Below are 20,872 nucleotides of genomic sequence, written 5' to 3' on the forward strand. Positions count from 1 at the left end.
GAAAATAAAACACCTTGATACCGACTGGAAACGCCCCTCTGACGCTCAAACGGGGTATGACTAAAGCATTCCTGAAGCCCAGAAAAAAAAATAAAAAAAAAAAATAAAAAAAAACTCCAATACCCAAAAGGAAAATTGTGTCAAACTGTACGAGTGCGTACGAGAGATCCAAGGTCGAAATGGAGAGTCGCGTGAGTTCAGACGGCCGTCCGAGCCAAGGCACCAAGGCGGGAACAATGGTCGCCGGATAATGGCGAGTGAGGGCAATCCCGGGCCGGCCACCCTCCACACCCTGCTCGGCTCGTGTCTCGGCCGGCCAACCGTGGCGCTGCTTGGTCGCATCAAGTGTTTACAAAAATACAATTAGAAGAGTGACGAAGGCAAACGCAAAGAAAGATAGCGCTTTTGACGTGGCCGCCGCCGCTGGCATCGCCAAGCTCGACGTAGACACCGACTCGTTGACAAAGTGCGGCCCGCACTGGATGTTGACCTGGCTGGCGGCCGCCGCGTACGTGTTGCTGATTGGCTGCGTCTTGTTGCCCGTGTAGGACCAAAAGGCATGCATCGCGTCTCGGAGACACGAGTTGCACGTGAGCCGCGATCCGCCGGGCATGGTGATGGCGATGGGCAGGTAGTAGGGGTACGAATCAGTCGGGTTGGACGAGTTGGTGATGGCATTGGCGAAACCTAGTTTCAGATAGGTTAGGACACGGGACTGCTCCCGCCTGCTTAAACCGGACGGGCGACGTACAATAACTTCCCGCCGAATCCTTTAAACATCCGGCCTGGTAGAGCGGTGCATAGGCTACGAGTCCGTTGTACGCCTGTCGTACCGTTGGATTCTCGGCCTTGAAGTCGGCGCCGCAGTTGGTGTCCCTGGTGAGTTCAGAGGCAAAGTGGTTCATGAGGATGGTGCATTGCTGATAGTTGACATTGCAGGCCACGTCCAGCACCTGGGTCGTCCGGACGAGGGAACGAGTGTCGTCAAAGAAAGAGCTCGAGGTCTGGGAGACGGGTCAGCGGGGCGGCGCGAGAATGGGGACGCCGAGAGATTGAACATGCCTGGAGGAGCAGGGACAGCGGCACGCAGCCGGTAAAGGTCGAGTTGCCGAGGAAGGAATTGATAAAGGCCGGGCACGAGGCGGCGGTGAAGTTGGAGCCGATGCTCGTGTCGAAGGGCTGGGGCAGCGTCGGGACCGTGGCGGTTGCCGTCGACACGGCAGCCGTGTGTGTGGCCGACGACGCAAGGAAGGTCGAGGGCGGCGTGGTCGACGACGCGGCGTCTTGGACGTCTGGCATGCGCTTGGCGGGCGGCGGATGATGGGACTTGTCGTAGACGATTTCTCCTCTTCGCACCCACGAGCGCAGGCGCAGTCTATCATGAGCGGCGGCGCTCTCGGTCAGGAACAGCAGCAACAGGGCAAAAGTGGCCAGCGACAGGAAGCGTGGAGCGGCGGGCGGGCGGGATATAATTTGATCATGTCTCAGGCGGCGTCTTGGATGGTGCGACATGACCGAGTGGTGGCATCTTGCAAGGCGCGGCGGCGCACATGGGCTGCACGACGAGAACGACAGAGTGGTTTTCATGTCTGTCGTCGAGGTGGAGGTGCCCCGTGCAGCCAGGGCAGCATGCTTAACCTCGACGTGGAAGACTGGAAAACCCGGGTGAAATTAGGCGGCAAAAAAAGTTGGATGTGGAAAGCTTCGAGGCGAGGCGGGAGCACATAAAAAGTCATTCAGTCGTAGGGAGTGGTGGATGGATGGCGTGGCGGCGTCGATAGTACTTGGAATCAGGACAACCTAAGCCACGGTTCCGGCCAGACGTCCGTCCTTTTAGGGTCGCTGTCGTCCAAGTCGAGTCGAGATGCAGCCCAGCCCAGCCCACGCCGCCCTGCTGCGCTGCGCTGCTATGCTGTGCTGTGCTGTGCTGTGCAGACCAGAAGCTTTGGCGCGACGAACCAGAACCAGAGCCAGAGCCAGAGCCAGAGCTAGAGCTGCTGCTAGACTCTTGTGATATTTTTGGCTGCATCCCCAAGAATCGACGACAACCCGCTGTTGACGTAATTTTTCCTCCTCCTCCTCCTCCTCCTCCTCCTCTTCTTCTTCTTTTTCTTCGTCAGTCCCGAGTCTCTGTCGTCGCCAAGCCAATACATGATGATCATGGCTCCCTTCTCCGGCCATGGACATTTGATGGGTTCTGCAGCGGTCTAGCCCTCACGTGGATGCAGCAAGGGGGCCCTGCCCGCTCCCCACGGTTCGATACTTTGCCGTTATACTTTTTGGCTCATTGCCAACGGCGCCCTCTTCAGCCTCTTCCGCCGCCGATACGACGAAGAAGCTTGAGACTGACTGACTGACCGATTTTGCCGTCGTCGCCGTCGTTGCGGTCGTCTTATTCAGCTCGCTCTGTTAAGTACCATTTGTTGTATTACAGGTACCTGTCAGCTGGCAGCCATCATGAAAGACGCCGATGCAGTCAGTCAGTCACTCGCCCTCTGTTCATTCACCTCAAACACGCACGATGCTTTGTCCCGGCGCAGCAACCCGCCAGCCCATATCACTGCACCGCACCGTCCCACCGCCCGACAACAACCACACGTCGCTCTCTCAACGTCGCACCGCAGTGCCTCGCTACTCATGTGTCGCAAGCCATGTGTTTCATGGTTTGTTCCTGGTCGAATCTCGCTGTGCTGCTGGATAATATCCCAAGGGCTTGCGACTGTCTCGATGCGCGTCTCGCTTCAAGACTTCCTTTTTCTTTTTGCACTTAGTCAGTCTCGTCTCATCCCTCTGATTGCTCCTCGATTGAGTCGTGTCGAAAAACCGAAAGCGCCCTGCTTGCTCATCGGCGGACAGCCGAGGTGTTGGCACGCATCCCAACTGATTGACGGATCATGCAAATGGCGTGAAAAGATCCAGCGCCGTTGAGGAGAAAAGGAAGACGAAAAAGAAAGCTCTGTTCAACTCACATCACCCCACCCGACTGCCACACCATCACAAACACCACGACCAACACCAACCAACGCCAACTACAATCTCAAAAGCCATCCTCTCCTCCTTGCCTCAATCTAGCATTGCATCCCACTCTCACATACAGAATCACAGCACCATCTCAGCACCCTTGAGCAGCAGCCCCGCCCCACCGCATGAACCACTCGCCTACCCTACCCAACAAATCCCTGCGCCGTCCCAGGGGCCACCAGGCACGCCGACCGACGCGGCCAGATCAGGGGGGCCAACCGCACGTGCCCCCTCTTCCGCTGACGCACGCACCACCCATCCATCCACCCACCCAAAAAAAAAAAAAAAGCTTCTCTCACCCAACCCAACCTGCGCAGACAACAAACCCAGGTATCGTGCACATCCATCAATGCCTCCCAGTCGGAGTCGAACCGACGGCCTCGATATGGGTCTGGCGTGCGATGGACGCTTTTTGGCTTCCGTTCGTCAGGAGGAGACGGAGATGGCGGGGTCTGTTGCGTACTAGTGTCGCGCTCTACGACTGAGCTATAGAGGCGGGAAGGGAAGGTGAGGGGAGGGGGTGTATGAAGCGGGTTCGTGGGGGAGAGGGGTTTTGTATGTTTGTGTGAGGGAGGGGTGAGGGAGGGGGTGGTGCAGGGCGAGTTGGGGCTCAAATTGTTGTTGGTGTTGTTGTGTTGGTGGTGAAGGGGGAAAGAGGAAGGCAAGGAGTAGGGGAAGGGTGGCCTGGCCTGGGAGAGGGCATGGTGGACGGAGCGTCGTGGTGGTGGCTTTCCCACCCCATATCCATACACCCATCCATCCATTCATTAATTCATCCATCCATTCATTCATCAAAAGCAGTCAGTCAGTCGGTCAGTCAGTCAGTCAGTTTGACTGAGGATACGAGCTCAGCAGGCAAGTCCAAGATTGGTTTGGTTTGCCGTTCGTTTGATACGCCATACGAACCGTACCGTACATGCCCAGTCAGCCAGCCCGTCAGTCCCAGAAAAGTGGTGGTCTACAACAGAGGTATCCGAGAAAGGAAGTGAAGAAGGAAGTAAACAAGTAAACAAACGCCAGTGCTCCTTCTTTTGGTCCACCCGCCCATCTGGCCATCGAGTAAAAGTCGTCCATCCGTCCATCCATCCATCCATCCGTCTGAACGCCAGCCAAACCCAAATCCAGTCCAAGTCCAACACCAACACCAAACCAAACCAAACCCAAAATCAAACCCATCATACAACACCACCATTTCGACACAGAAAAACACCTTCTCTTTTCTCTCTTCCACCCCACGAACGATTTGCCATCACATCACAGCCTCACCCGGCCAACACCTCAGCAACGACGCGCACCGCGCCCTCCATCCACACGGCGTTGGCCACCTCGGCCAGCACGCCCTGCCAGTCGCGCTCCGTCTCGACGAGCTGCAAGCCTCGGCCCGTCAGAGCACGTAGCTCGTAGCGCGGAGGCAGGACGACGGGGTTTGCGGGAGCTTTGAGGGGCGAGGAAGAAGGGCTGGTGGTGGCGGTGGCGGCGGTGCTGGGAGGAGCAGTGTCATGGTGATGGTGGTGATGGTGGTGGTGGTCATGTTGCTGCTGCTGCTGCTGCGGTTGCAGTGTTGGTGCTGTGGTAATAATGGTGCCGCCGTTGGCATGGCTGTCTACATGTAGCTCGCCATTGTTCTCACCAGCTCCTCCTTCCCCCACCGCCGCCGCCGCCGCCTCCGCATCCCTACCCTCACCCTGCTGCTGCTGCTCCAGACCCGGCACAACGCCGCTGCGGACCAGCGCGCGCACCTCCTCGCCGACAATGTCGCGCAGCTGGGCCAGGGGCATCGTGTGGTGCGGGGTACTAGGGAAGCTGGGCAGGTCGATGCGCGGCGCGAGTTTGATGTTGCTTCGGGTGATGAGGATCTGGATGACATTTTCTGAGGGGCGCGGCGGTGGGTACGATGTTGTTGTCGTTGCGGTTGCGGTTGGTGGTGGGGGACCTACGAAAGGGGTTCCTGGGACGGTTGAAGTGGGGCGAGGAGGAGCAGCAGGTGTTGGAGGTGCGGGATGCTGTTGTTGGGTGGATGAAGCGGTGGACATGTGTGGCGACGGTTGAGGAGAGGATTGCCCTCGAGGTGAGAGGGTTTGGCGCGCCACTGAGGGCGACATTGGCCTGGTAGATGATGATTCGGATGTTGATGTGATGAACGATTGAGAATTTGCCTGGGGTATCTGGAAGAGTTGCGGATAGTTTTCCTGTGGACGCGGTTGATGCGCCTTTTGAGGCGACTGATAGGGCGAAGAGTGTGCTAAGAGGCTCGATTGATGGTGAGGATTCAGAGAAGGGTCCAGCGGTGGTTGTGACAGCGGCCTTTGATCTACCGTGCCCATGCTTGCTCCCAATTGCTCCGATGAAGCCTCTTGTGAATTGTCGCGCAACGTCGTGTCCTGCTTCTTGCTGCCGCCCTTTCTCGTCTCCTGCGCATATTGTCTCTGCCTCTCGTTTGTGACCATGCGTCGCAGCAACGGCGTGACGAGGCTGACAATCTTGTTGGCATCCCGCGGCCAGATCCACTTCCTGTCTGGAGCCACGGGCTTCCCGTCAATGGTGTCGTATTCTGTCGGCGTTGGGACATAGGGCCCAAAGAACCGCTCGCCGACGCCCCCGTTCAAAAAGTCGCGAGCGCAGTTGAACAGGCGCAATTTGACCATGTCTGCGTCGCCTTTGCCGCGATTGCCCACGCACTCCTGGCGCTCCGGGTGACTGTCGTCCAGCATGTAGGTCTTTGCGCAAGCTTGCAGGCGCACAAAGTTCTCCGGCGTGAGCTGAAGGTCCGAAAACAGCTTATGCATGGGCGGCCGTGTATATTTCTTCCTCGAGTCCGTCGGCGTCTGGCGAAACAGAGCAGCGGCTGAATGAACGCCAACTGCGGCGCGCACATCCGTCATCCCAAGGCTCTGCATCTGGGCTGACTGCGCGGCGACATTGTGCTGCGGCGAAGGCGTATCGATGCTCATGGCCGACTGAGCTGCGGGCGTGTTGGCGTGCGGTTGACCTTCAGCAAAGGGCGCGACCTTGGTGCGCTTGCTTGGAGAAGGCGGGGCCCCAGTGCTGTAGTCGTCGCCGCCGCCCGCATCTTCATCCCCATCTCTCGTTGCGTCTGGCGTGCGCTTGCGCTTGAGTCCCGCGACATTGTGACCATCCTCTTCCAAGGCCGAGCCTCTCAGGTTCGCGTGTCCTGCAACCTTGCGCAGCCCGTGGCCCGCCGCATTATTCCAGCGTTGCGATTCGGACGTCGCTTTGGCCGCGGCCTCGAGCAGTTCGGCCATGTTTCCCTGATCTGGTTGCGCTGGCGCAGTTGGGGCCACGCCATTCTTTGACGCGTCCGAAGAGCTGTCGGCCATGGCGTGGGCAGTGGCTTCTTGTGCGACGTCCCTCATCCTCTCCCCCAGCAGTTTGGAGTACGTGTCAGACGCGTCTCCATCGGTCAGGCTGTCAGGGACGCTGGCCGCGGCAGTGGAGGGAGTGGTGAGCGAGGCGGAATTCATGTATGCCAGCTAAAGGATGCGCGCTGGGATTTTGGCCAGGTGTTGAGCGCGTCAGGGTGGCCGAAAGGGCAAGTGGAGCTGCTGCGACGAGACTGAGGGAGGCATTAGCAGCAAAGCGGAGCAGAGACGCAGTCGAAATGGCATTACAGCGCGCGCGGCATGGACAGCTGCTTGCTACCGTCGTGTGCTGCACAAGCCGGCCGCGGTATTTGGGATCATGATCGCCTCAGGTTGTGTTTGTATATTTTGCACCTCGCCCTCTCGGCAAGCGCCGAGCCCATCCCTGGCATGCTTTGGCTTTCTTTCTTCCCCCCCCCCCCCCCCCCCCCCCCCCCCCCCGCTGCCGAACCTGGCCAACCACAACAAAACATGCAGACCAATTGTCCCATGGTTTGCTCAAGGTTCTCGCGGAACGTTTGCTTGGAAATGCTGCCAGCAGAGCGCCTATCGAACTCCCCAGGATCCTCCGTCTATAAGCGAATTACAATCACAACTATTCCTCCCAGATACTCAAATCCAATCTGTCCATAACGCCGTGCAGTGAGTGAATCATGCAGTTCAGAACCAGTCGCCTTCTCGCCACTCTCTGCCCGCCACCTCTGCGCGCTTCCTGGGATCGTTCCCTCTCACAATAGCTTCATCCCTTCTCCTCATCAAATCTTGCTTGTACGTGTAAATCGTCTGCTCCAGCCACTTGTCCCGCCCGGGAACGGGAAGATCCTCCTGCGCCAACTGTTCATACTCCCCGTTGACCATGGCCTTGTGGGCGAGCTCCTCCTTGTCGTGCCAATCCCAAAGCTCGTACTCAAAGCCTTGCATGGTGTATCTGTCTTCCTTCCACTTGCTAAAGTCGTCGTGCGTCTCGAAGCAAACGCCGTAGCCGTCGCAGTAGCAGACGTGCTCGTTGGGACAGACGACGTTCTCGCCGGTAAAAACATACTGCCAGACATACTCCCAGACGCGACCGGATAAAGAGTCTGGAAGGGGTGTTCGCAGAAGCCAATCGCGGTACGATACGAAGCGTTGCAGCGGAATGGCGCGGATCCGCTCGCTACTGACGGCGAATTGCGAGCAACACGGCTGGGCGAGCACGTTTGGGATCGGATCCATCGGGAACAGCTCGCTCCACGCTTTGGCAAGCAGCTTCTGTTCGTGCTTTGCCTTGTCGTCCTCTACTTCTCCTGGGTGCATCCAATCAGGACAGCCAGGGTCCCAATGGCAGCGCAGGTTTACATAGCCCTCCCGCATCACCCTGTTGGGATTCAGCCGCTTGACCATTTCCACGGCGTCCAAGTCGAGCAGCTCGTTGTTGTGCCAGGTCCAGCGGTGCGCGTGCATGAACATGGCGACGTGGGGCAATTTTTCGTAGTTGTCGATGATCCAGCTTAGGTACACCATGACTTCGTGGCCTTTGTTCTTGGGTGGATGCAGTGGTGCTTGCGCGTTGTCGACGACGTAAATTGCGGTCTGATACTCGGCCAAATTCTCCTTGATCCATTCCACATCCTCGTCGGATTTGTGTGGAATCACAAGGACCTTTGTGAAGTTGAAGTCGATCGGCTTTCCCGTGCCGTGCTCAAAATGCGGAACACTCTTCCATTTCGAGGGTGTCGGACTCGCGGCATTTGACGCGCCCGTTGCTGTCGCATTGGAGATGGCTGCGGGCTCGTCTTTAACCACATCTCCTAGGCCAATGACTTGTGGTAATCCTCGCCAAGCTTCTTGCACATTGGTGCTGTAGAACAAGAAGCAGAAGAAGCCGGTCGTCGCGATGGCCAAAATTGGAAGCAGCTGTCGCGGGTTCAGCATGACGAGCTAGGGGGGGGGGGGTCTTGAGCAGTTTGAGAGCGGCGACGCGACGGATGGTGTAGATGTCGGGAGCGGGGTAGTCATGCAAACTATAGAGCGTTAGGGGATGGATAAGAGTTTGGGCTGGTCACCCCTCAACAGCCTCAACGCACGCATGAGAGGCCGTTGGGTACCAGAATTCGGTCGTTCATGCAATCTGTACCTGACGCTAATGACGCAATGATGCTCGGTGGAACCTGGAGTTCAGATTTGGAGGGACATTTCTCTCAAGGGTCCCAGACGGACGACGGGGAGTACAGTACGAAGGAGCGACAGCGCAAGAGGGCGATGGGCATGAGAAGCAAGCAGCCTGTGGAGGAGTTGCGGAGAATAGAACGAGAGGGCTGCTGGCGGTACCGAGCGCATGGGGGGTTCCAACGATCAAGCTTCGGCCAGAGTTTCGAAACCACGGGCCATCCAACGCCCACCATTCTCCGCCAGCTTGCGCGGCACGCTTACCTAACGACCCAGCGTTTGCTGCGCGTCGCGCGTGCAAGGGTGCAAAATAAACACGTCCTCTTGGCAGGGTTTCTTTCTGTTCATGTTTGTCTTCATTTTACCTGTCGCACTTGCAAGAATGTGCGCTAGCTGGCTACTGCGTGCTAAACAAAGAGCCGTTGCCTTCTTCGTGCTGCCAAATCCTGCCCAGATCTGCGCCATTTGCAGATCTGCTTCATGGCAAGCCCTGTGCAGCCGAAGCAGGCAACGTGCAAGAGTCCGCAGGAGCTGATGGCTGCCGTCGGAGACTTTGCTCGCTTTGCTCTGGACGTTGCACTGCTGTTTGACCGTCGTCGCAAGATCAAACGACAAGTCGTGATCAGCAGAGTGGCGCCATGAACAAGATTCGAAGGCAAGAGTGGAACAAGAAAAGTGCGCTGAAATGTATGCCGAGCAAACGACGTGTGAAGAGTAGTCAACAACAGACGGCGTGTGGAAAGAATTGACTCACCCCAATTGAAAGTGCGCCCGCTCCCATGTGTTTGTCAAACCTACCGCAGCGGGACTGAAGACAGGATGCAGCGGGCCGTTGCGGCCTGGCAGCTGCATGGCGCGGCACTAAACATGGTGATGGCGGAAACGAGACGATCTGGATGTTTCTTTGTTGCAAGTCCTACGGCTTGTCGTCACTGGATGTCGCGTTGCACTTGGCGCAAAGCTGCATTGGTCGCTGAGCTGTCTCGTAGTCACCGTTTGGGCCGGAATACTGCAGCTGCATCATCTGGGCGCGATTTCTTGTCTATGGGAGTTACGATAGGGAGAGGCGGCTTCTCGCCCGGGGTAAAGTGAGCTGAGAATCTGGTCGAAACTCTATTGAGAGTTTTGCACAAGGCCTGGTCGTCCAAGCGGGAGGATGAGTCGACGGCCGGAAGGGGCGTTCGTGCTTTTGGAGATGATGCACTTGTCGCCCGGTGGTGGCGAAGCTCCGCAGGCGCCATTGCACGCAACACGTTGCTTGGTGGATTACGAGCATGTCTTGTCGAGCATCGCCAATGTCGTGAAGAAAGGGAAGTAATAGTACAAATATTGATGATGTGTTTTGAAGTCGGGAGAAGAGAGCTGCTCCAGGCGAGAGGAGAAGATCCAGAATTGTTTTTTTTTTTTGTTTTTCGTCACCATTCGATTAAAAGCAGATTTTTGAGTTTGCCGCACGTAGCCGTAGCCGTTCTCTGTCAAAGGAAATCCACCGATCTGAGACCTTTAGAGGTTGTTGGCATTTGGCGACGTTTTCCGCTAATCCGAGTCATACCATAACCATGATGGGGGTCCCTTCGTCCTAGCTGCTGTGATAGAGTTCGATCTGAGAAGCTCAATGCTTTTGAAAGTGTAACTGTCGTGGCCACAGAGGAAATCGACCAAGAGCTTGCCGTAGACTGATTGACGCCTGGAGGAAAAGGAGCAAAGGGGCCGGACGCAAGTAAGACAGCAGCAAGAAGATGAAGACGCAGCACTCGCGATGGGCTCCGAGCCGTTCGAGGGAGCAGAGCGTTTGGACGTCAGACGTCGAGTCTTCGGCTGCTCTACTCGCGCATGGTATCTAGCAGAATCAGTAAAGCGTCTTCACCAGCGAGAGTAGCCATCGTCACCACGGTCGTCGTAAGCCCTGCTTGCACCGCCGCCGTACGAGTCCTCGGGAGGAGCGCCGTAGGCACCTTCGCGGTCGTGGTAGCGCGGGCCACCGCGGCGATCATCGCGTCCGTAGCGGTCGTCACGTCCTCCACCTCCAGACGCGTAGCGGTCGACACCGCGAGGCGGGCCGTACTCACGGTCGCGGCGGGAAAAGCCACGCTCGTAGTAGTCACGGCCACTGCCTCCAGAGTAGCCGCGGTCGTAGTAGTCGCCTCCACCGTAGCGGGGGCCGCGGGAGTAGTAGTCGTCGCCGCCGCGACGGCCGTATCTGCCGCGCCTGTCGTCGTAGCGGTCCGAGAAACGGCCTCCACGGCCACCACGGAAGTCTAGGGTTTGGGTCAGCATGGTGGTTGAAAGCTGAGAAAGCGGGCGCAGGAGGGATGCGTGGGTCATACCGCGCTTGGGAGGTCCGTGGTATTGGCCCGGCGTGGGCGTCCTTGGGCGGGCGCGACGAGCCTTCTCGATGCTGAGAGTGCGACCTTCAATGACCTCGCCCTGTAGGCCCTCCTTGGCCGCATCGGCCTGCTCAGGTGTAACCATCTTCACGAAACCAAAGCCACGAGACTCCTTGGAGTGAGGATCGCGCATGATGTTGCACTTCTCGACTTCGCCATACTTTTCAAAGAGACGGGTGATCTCGTCCTCGGAGAGGCTAGGATGGATGCCAGTGACGAACAGGTTGGAGCCTGGGTTGATGGCGCCCTCGTCGTCTTCGTCGATTACGCGTTGCTTGTGGTCAGCAGGCGGGCCACTGCAACAACCAAAAAAAAAAAAAAAAAGTGTCAGCGTCGGTTCAGTCGAGCTAGGTGAGGCGCGCAGAGGTTACCGGTCGGCCATGCGGTCGCGCACGCCAGGCGAGGCGCTGCGATCACGGAGATCATCGTCACGGCGGTCGATGCGAGGAGAGCGGCTGCGCTCACGGTCGAAGACGCGAGGCTCGTCTGTTGGATCCATGGGTCAGAGGTGCTGCTGGCAGGTGTCGGGGCTGTTCAAGCGGCTGGCAGAGAGGTACCGTCGTAGCCACGTGGCTCAGTTTCGTATTCCATGGTTGACATGGTGCGAATGAGATATGGAGAGGTCGAAGAGCGGAGGTTAGAGTTTTGGGGGGGGGTGGTGAGCAGAAGCTGAAAACGGCACCAGGCAAACAAGGTTGCGACGAGAGACGGGCGGCGGGCGCTAGTCCTTATGAGGAGCGTGCGCAGCTGCGACCAAGAGCGACGGGAGAAGCGAAGAAGAGAGAAGGAAGGAGCGGAGGGAAAAACAATCGAGGACTGGACTGGACTGGACTGGACAGGACTGGACTGGACTGGTCGCGACGCGCTGGGCCAGGTGGTGAGAGGAGTAGTGAATGGGGGTGGTCGACGGACACGGCGGGAACAAGGGAAACGAAGGCGGCGGCGTCAGTCAGTCAGCGCGTGGGTGCTTGTCGGCCCTCAGCCAATCACCGCGCCGCGTCTGCCGACGACACGACACGGGTTGTCGCTTTTTGCATTATGAACAATACTCCAAATAAATGCTTCCTGGACGTGCCAGTGACAATAGATGATAGCTTCCTGAGCATGATTAAACGAATACTCCCAAGCTACAATTACACAAGTAAATGAATGATCCCGGATGTAACTATGACAGTAGACGACTGCTCCCCGGATTTACCTCAAGCAGTGAAGCAAATACTATGGAGCTGTGCTCTTTCCACACCGACCAGTCATTCAATTTCTGATTGATTGGTATTCATTCGTACAATGTCTGCCTGTAGCTATTGATAAACCATCACCATTGAACCACCCAACGCCCTGTGATATCCCTCCAGAACTCGTGTCCCACAACGCAGAGGAAAGTGACTAAAGGCAAGTCAAACATCAAAGTGCGCATAAACAATGGTATACAGCGCGTCATGGTTCGCCTCCGGAACGCCAGCCAGCCAGCCAGCAGCCAAAGACCCCATTCCCAGACCAAAGGATAACCGCTTCACCAGTAATTATTACGGGCCCTCCTGCGCGCCCGTTGCCGCGCTTGCGCCTTCTTGGCCTTCATCGCAGCCGCCTCCGCATCTTCCTCTGTAGCATTAGGCTCGTCTTCCGCTTCGCCCATGTCCTCGTCCACCATGCACTGCATTTCGTCGAGCACGTCGTCGCCAATTTCGCTCAGTTCCTCGCTCATGCTTCGAACGACTTCACGACCAAGCCACCGTTCCTCGTGGATTGTCGTGCCGGCCGGGTCAAAACTTTGCATGTACCACGGAATCCCGCCTTGAGCCAGCGGTGCTAGGAGATCGCCCTCTGATCTTGGGGGTGTTAGCGGATCAGGGTGTGAGGTAGACGGGTGTGTGCTGCCGGAATGGGAAAGGGCTGGAGCCGTGCCCACACTACCCTGCCTTTCCACCACCGTCTCCGCCGCTTTACCTGGCTCCTCTTTGCCAGCCCCCGTTGCCGCTGTCTGTTCCTCCGACTGCGGCTGCAATTTGATGTCCGCCTCTTCCGATTTGCTGCCGAGATTGGGCTCGGCTTTTGTCTGTCCGGCTGCTTCGGCAACTTGATCGACGCCGTTCGGTCCAGAGATACCATTCGTCTGCAAGTCGCCGTTTTCTTGGCTCTCGACTGGCGCGTCGGCCATCTTGACGTCTTGCCTGTCGTCGGGATTGTCTGCCTCATCGTCACTACCGTCATCGACAGCAGCCAATGCCGACTCTGGTCGAGAGGGTACGCTGCTTGCTAGCAAAGCCTCAAGCTCCTGCAATTCCTTCTCAAAAGGCTTACCGGCGAGCTGACCCTCTTTGCGGGTCGCATCCTCAAGAGGGCCATGAATTGCCTTGACAATTCGCTTCGCGAGCTTCTTCTTGTCCTTTTGCTCCGGAGTGAGTAGGCTGTGCGCGGTACCACCGTCATTGAGCTGTTCATGCGCTTCTCGGGCATCGTTCACCGCGTCCAAGCCTGCAACGGAGCGGAAGACGGCGCCAATGTCAGCGGAGAAAGTTGAAACGGAAGTGTAGAAACGCTCGTTGAGCTTGCGCTCTATCGCATCAAGGCCTTCTTTGAAGAAGCCCTTCGAGTCAAGACTGCTATGTGTCAGCTAAGGTCGATAAAGGTTTGAAGCTCGACTGACCTTTGGGCCTTTTCCAAGATCGGCCAAAGCAGCGGCGACAGGGGAAAGTAGACCGTGTCCACAATCAACTTAAGCAGCGAAACATCCTCGAGCTTTCCCGACTCTCTCGATTTGACATGCCGACAAAGGGCTCTGACCTTCTCCATCTCCTTCTCAAGCAACTCCGCAAATTCAATTCGCCGATGGAGCCTTGGTCGACCGGCGGCACCCATGCCGACAAAGTTTCGTCGGGTAATTTCCATGGAAGAGAATGTCTCCATTTGCAACTGTAGTCTCTTGAGAAGGGCAGCACCTCGACGAGCCTCCCGTTTGAGAGTCCAATACTTGCAAGCCTCGGCGACATATTCCTTACGTTTGCGAATGTTGAACCGAACCAGGGAGTTCTCCACCTTGTCAAAGACGACGTGTGGCACGATTGGTGCACCAGAGGGCAGCCTCCAAACGTTCTTGGTAGACTGGGCGCGTTTCCTCTTGTTGCTGCTGGGTACTTGCGTTGATTCATCGTCGTCATCGTAGAAGCCTACAGCAGCAGCGGAGCTGCTTGCTGCAATGGATTTCTGGTTTTCAGTCCAACGCCTGCCTTTCATGGTCTGCCGGTAAAAGTGCATGGCATCACGAGTGGCATTCTCAACGTCGTTCTCACGTCTCCAGTCACTAGGAACGTGTCTGTGACAGAATGCTTTGAGAACGCTGGCGTCAATGCTCGCAGGACCACCGTGGGCCGACTTCATGCGAAGGAATAGCTTTGCCCTTCTTGCGCATGTGACGTGGAAGGCCGAATAACAATTCTTATTGCCACATTGGATACAGGCTCCCATTTTCTGCTCGCAGATGTAGCATTGCTGCAATCCGTTAGGCTGTGCAGTCAAAAAGGCAGCTCTGAATGACTTACGAGTTTCCATCTTTGCTTTGGAACCTTTTCCACGTCCATGACGGGCTCCATGAAGGTGGTGTTACCCAGGGACACTTCTGGGATCCATATTGCGCAGAGCAAGTGTGACCATCTCTGATTCGTCGTCTGTTTGAAGGCGCCGTCGACATTGGGGCAAAATATGCACGTCTGACCATGGATAATTAGCACAGTACACGACAGAAGCCAGAGCATGAGGTCACTCACGGGTGTTCCTCGGCCGATCAGCTGGCATTTTCGGCAAAGCCATTGGCCTTCAGGTATGAAAGGAACGCCGTAGCACTCCTGATGAACAGCCAAGTCACAGCCGTCGCAAAAGACGATTGCGTTGGTGTTTTCACAGTCGCCGTCGTCGCACACGGAGCATTTCGTGTCTTGCTCTTCGCCTGTGCCAGTCGTTTCTCCATTGACAGCGGCGGCGGAGCTTGATCTGGGACGGTGGGTTTGTGGGGGCTTCGGATTTGGCTTGGGGATTCCTGGGCACAGCCGAATTAGTAACGATCCACAGCAGCCGACCAGCGGCAAACTTACTTTTTTCCAGGGCATGCCACTCCTTCTCGATTTGCGTCATCGTTATTTCGAAAATGGCAGGTTTTACAGCCTCCACCTGCTCTTCTCGCCTTTGCCCATTATAGGCTTCAAGCCAGCGGTCATCTTGCTCATCCATGTCGTATTCGACCCGGCCGACAGGATGCCCATGTCCTTCGCCTTCCACAGCCAGGGCAAGGTCGAGGTCATCCTCGAGATATCCATCCACCATGCGGATCAAGCGCTTCTCAGGACGCAAGAACATGTCGCTCTCCTGGTATCCCACGCTAGCCATTGTGCGATCGACATAATTTATTTGGGCCGACGGATCTTGCTCGTAGTGCGAAAATGTGTCGACTGTCCGATATGCAGGCTTTGGGAGGCTAAGCTTCTCGCGCTTGTCTTTTGTCGGCAGCGGCTCGATCCTCGGGGCCGGCGGTGAGCCAAGTCCGGTCAGCATGGAACCTGGACGTCTCGGTGGTCTTCCAGGACGCCTCTTCACGGTCGCTGGAGTGTAGGGTAGTATTATGGAAGTTGCTGCGTGCACAATCTCCTCTTCTGGATCAATGACAGCCGTCTCGTCTGCTCTGGATGCCACGGCACCGTTGGCGAAGCCAGTATCGTCACCTGCCGACATCGGACGGTCGGTATGGTCAACACCAACAGATGGGGTAGCAGGTTTTGTGGGTGGAGGGGTGATTCCATCCACCTCTGCCGCCGCAAACACAGGGAATGGTGCTTCGATGTCGAGATCAGGGTGAAACTCCTCCCAACCCCGCTCCTCCCGAGGCTTGTACCCATCGTTTTGAGCTACTGCTGCTGCCGCGGCAGAAGCAGAGCTTGAACGTGGACCAGCTACGGGTCTGTCCCGGCGCGAGCGTGTATATGTCCTCGAGGGGGAGGCCAAGTCGATGGAGGTTTTGCGTGTGGTTGTGGCTGGAGTGCGAGTGGGACGTGGTCGCGGCGCGCTGTGCCTCTTCCCTGCGGCCTTCAACATTGGGATAGCAATCTCCTTGGGAATTTCTTCGCCAGTGTCCGGGTCGATGTAGCGACCTCCACCACCAGGCCCTCCAGGTATGTACTTGGGTCTCTTCGGCGGAACGGAGGCCTGCGCGGCTGGTGTTGTGGACGGGTCGTTGGCGCGCGGCGGCCGACCAGGGCCGCGTTGGTTGCGCCTGCTGGGAGTCTCTGAAGGGACGGCCATGGTTATTCGTTTGTGTAGTTGTTTGCTCGCGTTTGGCGCGATGAGGTCTCAACCAGGTTGCGCGGGACGAGGCGCAAGGAGTGGACGGACGAGTGCCAAGCTACCGGCTGCGCAAGCGCGTCGAAAGGCGGATTTGGGCGAGAGACATGTGTCGAAGGGTACTTGGAAGGGCAAGGAAGCAGAATCTGGACGCGGATTGGGGTGTTCTCGATGTGAGGGCTGCTGGCGCGTTCAACAGCTGAATCGTGGTAGGAGTGAAGTTGTACTTCTGCCGATGTGCCAAGATAGGTGGTCCGAGCGGCAGGCCTTCCCCACGCTTCCTGGTGCTGGGCTGGATCCGAGATCTTCCTCAGTCCCACGCCGCGGTCAGGTCGTGCACCGCCCAGAGCAGAGCAGAGCTATCCATAGCTTCCATTGTCCATGCGGCTTACTCACACGTCCAGCCCAGCTCGTCTTTCGAGATACCCTCCAGGGAGCAGTCGTCCGCCGTCCCAGCCGCCCCCAGGGAGCGGTCATCCGAGGCCACAGCTACGCATACGCATCAGGAACAGTCTTCTGCTACCCACGCTTGGCGAGCCGTTTCCCATACCGAGTAGTGTCGTTTCTTCTTTCACCCACTGTGACCTGTCCATCGCGTCAACAATCACGTGCTCTGGAATGATGCCATCCTCTTAGACGTGATTGCGTCTCTGGGTGGGGAGCAGTTATCATCTGCCCGGCCCCTGCTATCATGGCATAACATCACCGACAGTCGGACATCCTCACAGTCTCCAACCCTCCAAGCCGCCTCCTTGCAGCAAACACCGGCGGCCATGGCGACAGATCTGATCTTGTTGACCCAGGCCGTGTCGCGCGTCTTGGGTTGGACATAGTGTGCTCTCTCTCTCCGGCTTCGCTGTTTCAGACGCTGATGGATTTCATCCCAGTTTTGTGTGCTGGTCTCTTTCATTCTACCCCCAGCCAATCTTGAACTGGCGCCGCAAGTCCACTCGCGGATTCGGCATCGACTTCCCTACCCTTAACGTCCTCGGCTTTGCCGCTTATACCCTGTCGACTGGCGCGATGCTCTTCTCACCCACTATTCGCGCCCAATACGCTTATCGCTATCCCTCTGCACCAGAGTCGACGGTTCGAGTCAACGACTTTGTATTTGCACTTCACGCGGCCGTTGTGTGCATCATAATCTACACTCAGTTCTGGGTGTGGGGATTTGAGGTGGGCAAGGATCAGAAGATTAGCCGCACGTCATTGGGCATTTTTTGGGGCAACGTGCTGGGTGTGGCCGTGGTCGTATTCCTCGTGCTGGTCCGCGGCAAAGACGGCGGCAACGATCCTAGTGGATGGGCGTGGATCGACACGGTAAGTCAAGCTTAAGATTCAAAGTTGATTAAAGGTCGTGGCTGGCTTTCTCAAACACGAAAGTGGATCCGAAGTTGCACACTGCAGAGGCAGAAATGGGGAGCATTCATGGCTTTGGAACGCCACGACCATTCTGATCAAGCCTCGGACCCTGTGGCGGCTTGCAGCAGTCTCTGCCGGTGCTGACACATGCCAGATATACGCCCTTGGTTACGTCAAGCTCGTGGTGACTATTGTCAAGTACATCCCTCAGGTTTGGATCAACTACAAGCGCAAGTCAACCGTCGGATGGAGCATCGACACAATATTGCTCGACATCTCTGGCGGAATCCTTTCCAATCTCCAACTTTTCATCGACTCAGCGCTCGAGGGAGACTGGTCTGGCATTACGGGAAATCCAGTCAAATTCGGCCTTGGCAACGTTTCCATTCTCTTCGACGTGATTTTTTTGATTCAGCATTACGCGCTCTATCGTAATGCTACCAAATTAGTCGAGGTTCAAGCGAGAAACGAAAGAGACGGAGAACACAGACCGTTACTTCAAGACCGGCGTTCGAGCGGACTACCAGGCGACTCACAAGTTTAGCGAGCACGATACGATGGCAACCAAATTATTTTTCAACCCCCCGATTCTGCAGCTTTTGTGAGATGAGAGTCGAGTATATCTCTGGTTCTTTTGGCAACTCCGATGCCTCACCATTGAAAGCGCTGGTCTTGCCGAAGGTGTCAGATCTAGAATCTTAAAATGCTAACCTTGCAAGGACCGCACCTTGTTCGTCATTCGATCAGCCAGCCTCGAACCAGTTCGCGTGTATGCACCGGTGCTGTCAGACACGTGAGCGAAAGCTCATTCCGAGACAGGCGACGAGAAAAAGAAGCATGCTGAGACTACGAGAAGCATGCGCAGCTCAAGTCGGCAACTGGACCGAAAAAAGCAAGAAAAGAGGCGTTGGAGATGCCGCAAGCGTCCCGTTGCGGCGGGAAAAGCAATGCGAGCCGTTGTAGGGCATGCCCGCGTCAACGGTGGCTGGGAAGTAGCCAGGACGCATGCTCGCTTGCCCATGTCCGAACCTCGCGTTCCTGGACCAATTGGCGAACAGGGCTTTGGGTAAATTCGCCTTTGTAGTAGGGTTGCCGGTTGCTTTCGCATGCCGTTGTCGTTGACCACTACGAGGTCGCGTCGCGGTACACGATGCAATCTATATGCTACAAACTTTGGACCCGTCGGAATCTTTCTCGCTATATTCGGCTCAGCGTGCGGCATGTGGAGCGGATGCGTCCGACGCGGATTGGCCTTGCCACTTTCGAATCTTTTCGTTCGCGTCTCATCCTGATGTCGAGCGACTCAATCCGCACGACTTTCAAGCCGGAGTTCAGAGTCAGCAGTTACGTGCCTTTTTTTTTTTTTTTTTTTTTTTTTTGCTTTTCCGCCCTTATTTTTGACTACTCCGACGTCAAATCTATACAATTGAGAGAGGTTGTGCCTCGGTAACCGGTGTAGTAAGGGAATCTTAAACACAATCTCCCATCATTCTCCCGTTCTGCTCTCGGATTTTCTCTGAAAGATGTTGGCGCTGAACACCGGCCTGAGAGTACCACAGCGGACAGCGGCAAACGGCAAATCAGTGTATTTTTGCAGGGACATGAACTGTGCACTTTGAATGGTTTCGTGACCGCGAGCGGACGCGAGCGGAACACGATGCAATCAGAAGGATCGTTGATGTAAGAGGCGGCTGGAGGACTTCAGAGACCGAGGATGAGCATGCTGACCGACAAAAAGCTAAGCCTAAGAAATGTGAGATTCGACTGCCGGCATGAGCCGCAAGTAGCGAAGCGGCAAGTCAGAAGCTAAAGCAAAGGGCCTACTAGAGCTGTGGCTAATAGATGATAGGTGGAGTCGGCACAAACGTCTAGAGCGCGCGAACGATGCAACAACCACAAGCGCTCGACGCCATGAACGAATCCGTCATGTTTGAATATTACTACCGCCGGCCCCATCATGTCAGTCCAAGTCTTCAGTTGGCATTTAAATTACTCAACAGCCGTAGAGGGAGGGAGGTGATAATGAGCCCCTAATTCAGGGCGAGGAAGATGCTGGCAGAGGGGTGCCGCGTAAGCAGCAAGACCCTCGACAGACGAGGATTAAATTCTGCTTTGACAAGGTGTTGACGGGTTGAAGAGAGGGCACCAGAATCAGCTGCGGCGCTTGAGCGGGCCGATGCACGCCAAACGCCAGCAGGACCCGAACCGCTATGGCGGGCTTTGACGTGCCTCCATGGAGAAATAATCAGATGTGCATTGTTGCTCGGTCTTGGGTGTTCGTTGGGCTGCGCCATCCCAGTCTCCATGCCTTCACATGCACCGCTGCTGTTCCACCTTGATGCCAGGCCATCTGCGCGTCCTTCATTCCCCAACTGCCTGGAAGCAACCCAAGGACGAGAAAAAGAAACGACTCCACAAAAACCAAAACCTTACGCAACTCCAGCCGTCGAGACCAGAGGCCCACGCTGTGGCTCGTTCTATTGGAACCGACTCGCAGCCGGATCGTGTAGCCTCGCGCCACCCTCTCATTGTTCCCGCGATTGTCACCACCTGCGAACTAGCCACCGTCATCGACGGTACAGCAGCTGAGCCGAATTGGGATCCAGAAGTATATTGTTGCCCGCAGCCCGTGTCTCGGACCCCATCCTCGTCGCGGCCCTTGCATACAACAACTCTATCCATCCCACCTACTCGTCCCCAGCACAATATTTTGCCAACTTACGTTTGCGTCCGACCTTGTTTTCGTTACTGGGCCATCTATCGTCTTGACGCCAGCCCTAGCTCGAAATTTGCAAAGGAACACTTCCCATAATCGCCGGCCAGAATTTCCCGCGAAGGATCAAAATTCGGGCATTGTCTCGCTTCTTGTAAGAGGCTAGACAACTTCGGGCGACATTGCAGATTCCGCGTGGCCTATAAAACCGAAGGGTGCACCTCTGACTGCCGCAACAATGGCACACGATATTGCCGCCACCAACATCCAAGACCACGTTGCGAACTTTGAGGACCCTCCCCAGGATATTTCAATGTCCAACTCCTTTTCCATGGGCTCCGACGACGAATGTGCTCCATTTCCACCCGACATTCCGGTCACCCCCAAGAGGCTGGGTTCGCCCAAACCGAACTGCTCGGGGCTCCACGTGCCCCTGAGGTCCACGTAAGTCAGCTCACCTCAGACGATAGCCCGATCTGACAGTGGCTGGCAGCAGCAAAGACAAGCCCAAGCGACTCGCCAATTCCATCTTCAAA

General features: G+C 56.5%; 7 protein-coding genes across 7 annotated transcripts; 1 reads left to right on the plus strand and 6 right to left on the minus strand.

The window, feature by feature from the left end:
- Positions 1-349: 349 nt before the first annotated feature.
- Positions 350-1,299, minus strand: IWZ02DRAFT_468020 (uncharacterized protein; the record flags this gene model as incomplete). Its single annotated transcript, XM_066768599.1, has 3 exons — positions 350-687; positions 752-1,004; positions 1,063-1,299. 3 exons carry the CDS (start codon positions 1,297-1,299, stop codon positions 350-352), a joined length of 828 nt encoding a protein of 275 aa, XP_066625192.1.
- A 1,633-nt stretch (positions 1,300-2,932) lies between these two features.
- On the minus strand, positions 2,933-3,845 carry IWZ02DRAFT_179130 (uncharacterized protein). Its single transcript, XM_066762272.1, has one exon. The coding sequence runs from the start codon at positions 3,783-3,785 to the stop codon at positions 3,165-3,167; it is 621 nt and encodes a 206-aa protein (XP_066625193.1). The 5' UTR covers positions 3,786-3,845; the 3' UTR covers positions 2,933-3,164.
- A 1-nt stretch (position 3,846) lies between these two features.
- IWZ02DRAFT_179127 (uncharacterized protein) lies at positions 3,847-6,764 on the minus strand. Its single transcript, XM_066762271.1, has one exon. The coding sequence runs from the start codon at positions 6,501-6,503 to the stop codon at positions 4,284-4,286; it is 2,220 nt and encodes a 739-aa protein (XP_066625194.1). The 5' UTR covers positions 6,504-6,764; the 3' UTR covers positions 3,847-4,283.
- Positions 6,765-7,020: 256 nt separating this feature from the next.
- Positions 7,021-8,617, minus strand: IWZ02DRAFT_179298 (uncharacterized protein). Its single transcript, XM_066762274.1, has 2 exons — positions 8,515-8,617; positions 7,021-8,401 (listed from the first exon to the last, which is right to left on the minus strand). The coding sequence occupies exon 2, from the start codon at positions 8,310-8,312 to the stop codon at positions 7,062-7,064; it is 1,251 nt and encodes a 416-aa protein (XP_066625195.1). The 5' UTR covers positions 8,313-8,401; positions 8,515-8,617; the 3' UTR covers positions 7,021-7,061.
- A 1,792-nt stretch (positions 8,618-10,409) lies between these two features.
- IWZ02DRAFT_430736 (uncharacterized protein) lies at positions 10,410-11,432 on the minus strand (the record flags this gene model as incomplete). The annotated part of the gene is made up of 2 exons (XM_066766100.1): positions 10,410-11,229; positions 11,305-11,432. 2 exons carry the CDS (start codon positions 11,430-11,432, stop codon positions 10,410-10,412), a joined length of 948 nt encoding a protein of 315 aa, XP_066625196.1.
- A 759-nt stretch (positions 11,433-12,191) lies between these two features.
- Positions 12,192-16,471, minus strand: IWZ02DRAFT_444259 (uncharacterized protein). Its single transcript, XM_066767096.1, has 5 exons — positions 15,022-16,471; positions 14,698-14,966; positions 14,473-14,640; positions 13,581-14,422; positions 12,192-13,533 (listed from the first exon to the last, which is right to left on the minus strand). The coding sequence occupies exons 1-5, from the start codon at positions 16,220-16,222 to the stop codon at positions 12,447-12,449; spliced, it is 3,567 nt and encodes a 1,188-aa protein (XP_066625197.1). The 5' UTR covers positions 16,223-16,471; the 3' UTR covers positions 12,192-12,446.
- A 563-nt stretch (positions 16,472-17,034) lies between these two features.
- On the plus strand, positions 17,035-18,167 carry IWZ02DRAFT_372481 (L-cystine transporter; the record flags this gene model as incomplete). The annotated part of the gene is made up of 3 exons (XM_066764635.1): positions 17,035-17,093; positions 17,149-17,581; positions 17,778-18,167. The coding sequence occupies 3 exons, from the start codon at positions 17,035-17,037 to the stop codon at positions 18,165-18,167; spliced, it is 882 nt and encodes a 293-aa protein (XP_066625198.1).
- Between the last annotated feature and the right edge of the window lie 2,705 nt (positions 18,168-20,872).

Source organism: Phyllosticta citriasiana (genome assembly GCF_038021145.1).
Source record: "Phyllosticta citriasiana strain CBS 120426 chromosome Unknown IWZ02scaffold_3, whole genome shotgun sequence".
NCBI lineage: Eukaryota > Fungi > Ascomycota > Dothideomycetes > Botryosphaeriales > Phyllostictaceae > Phyllosticta > Phyllosticta citriasiana.

Coding starts and splice junctions, on each gene's coding strand:
- IWZ02DRAFT_179130 (XM_066762272.1), bottom strand. CDS start 3,785: ATGGATGGATGGGTGTATGGATATGGGGTGGGAAAGCCACCACCACGA.
- IWZ02DRAFT_179127 (XM_066762271.1), bottom strand. CDS start 6,503: ATGAATTCCGCCTCGCTCACCACTCCCTCCACTGCCGCGGCCAGCGTC.
- IWZ02DRAFT_179298 (XM_066762274.1), bottom strand. CDS start 8,312: ATGCTGAACCCGCGACAGCTGCTTCCAATTTTGGCCATCGCGACGACC.
- IWZ02DRAFT_444259 (XM_066767096.1), bottom strand. CDS start 16,222: ATGGCCGTCCCTTCAGAGACTCCCAGCAGGCGCAACCAACGCGGCCCT. Junction 14,423..14,472: donor CAAAGCAAAGATGGAAACTC/GTAAGTCATTCA, acceptor AACGGATTGCAG/CAATGCTACATCTGCGAGCA. Junction 13,534..13,580: donor ATCTTGGAAAAGGCCCAAAG/GTCAGTCGAGCT, acceptor GACACATAGCAG/TCTTGACTCGAAGGGCTTCT.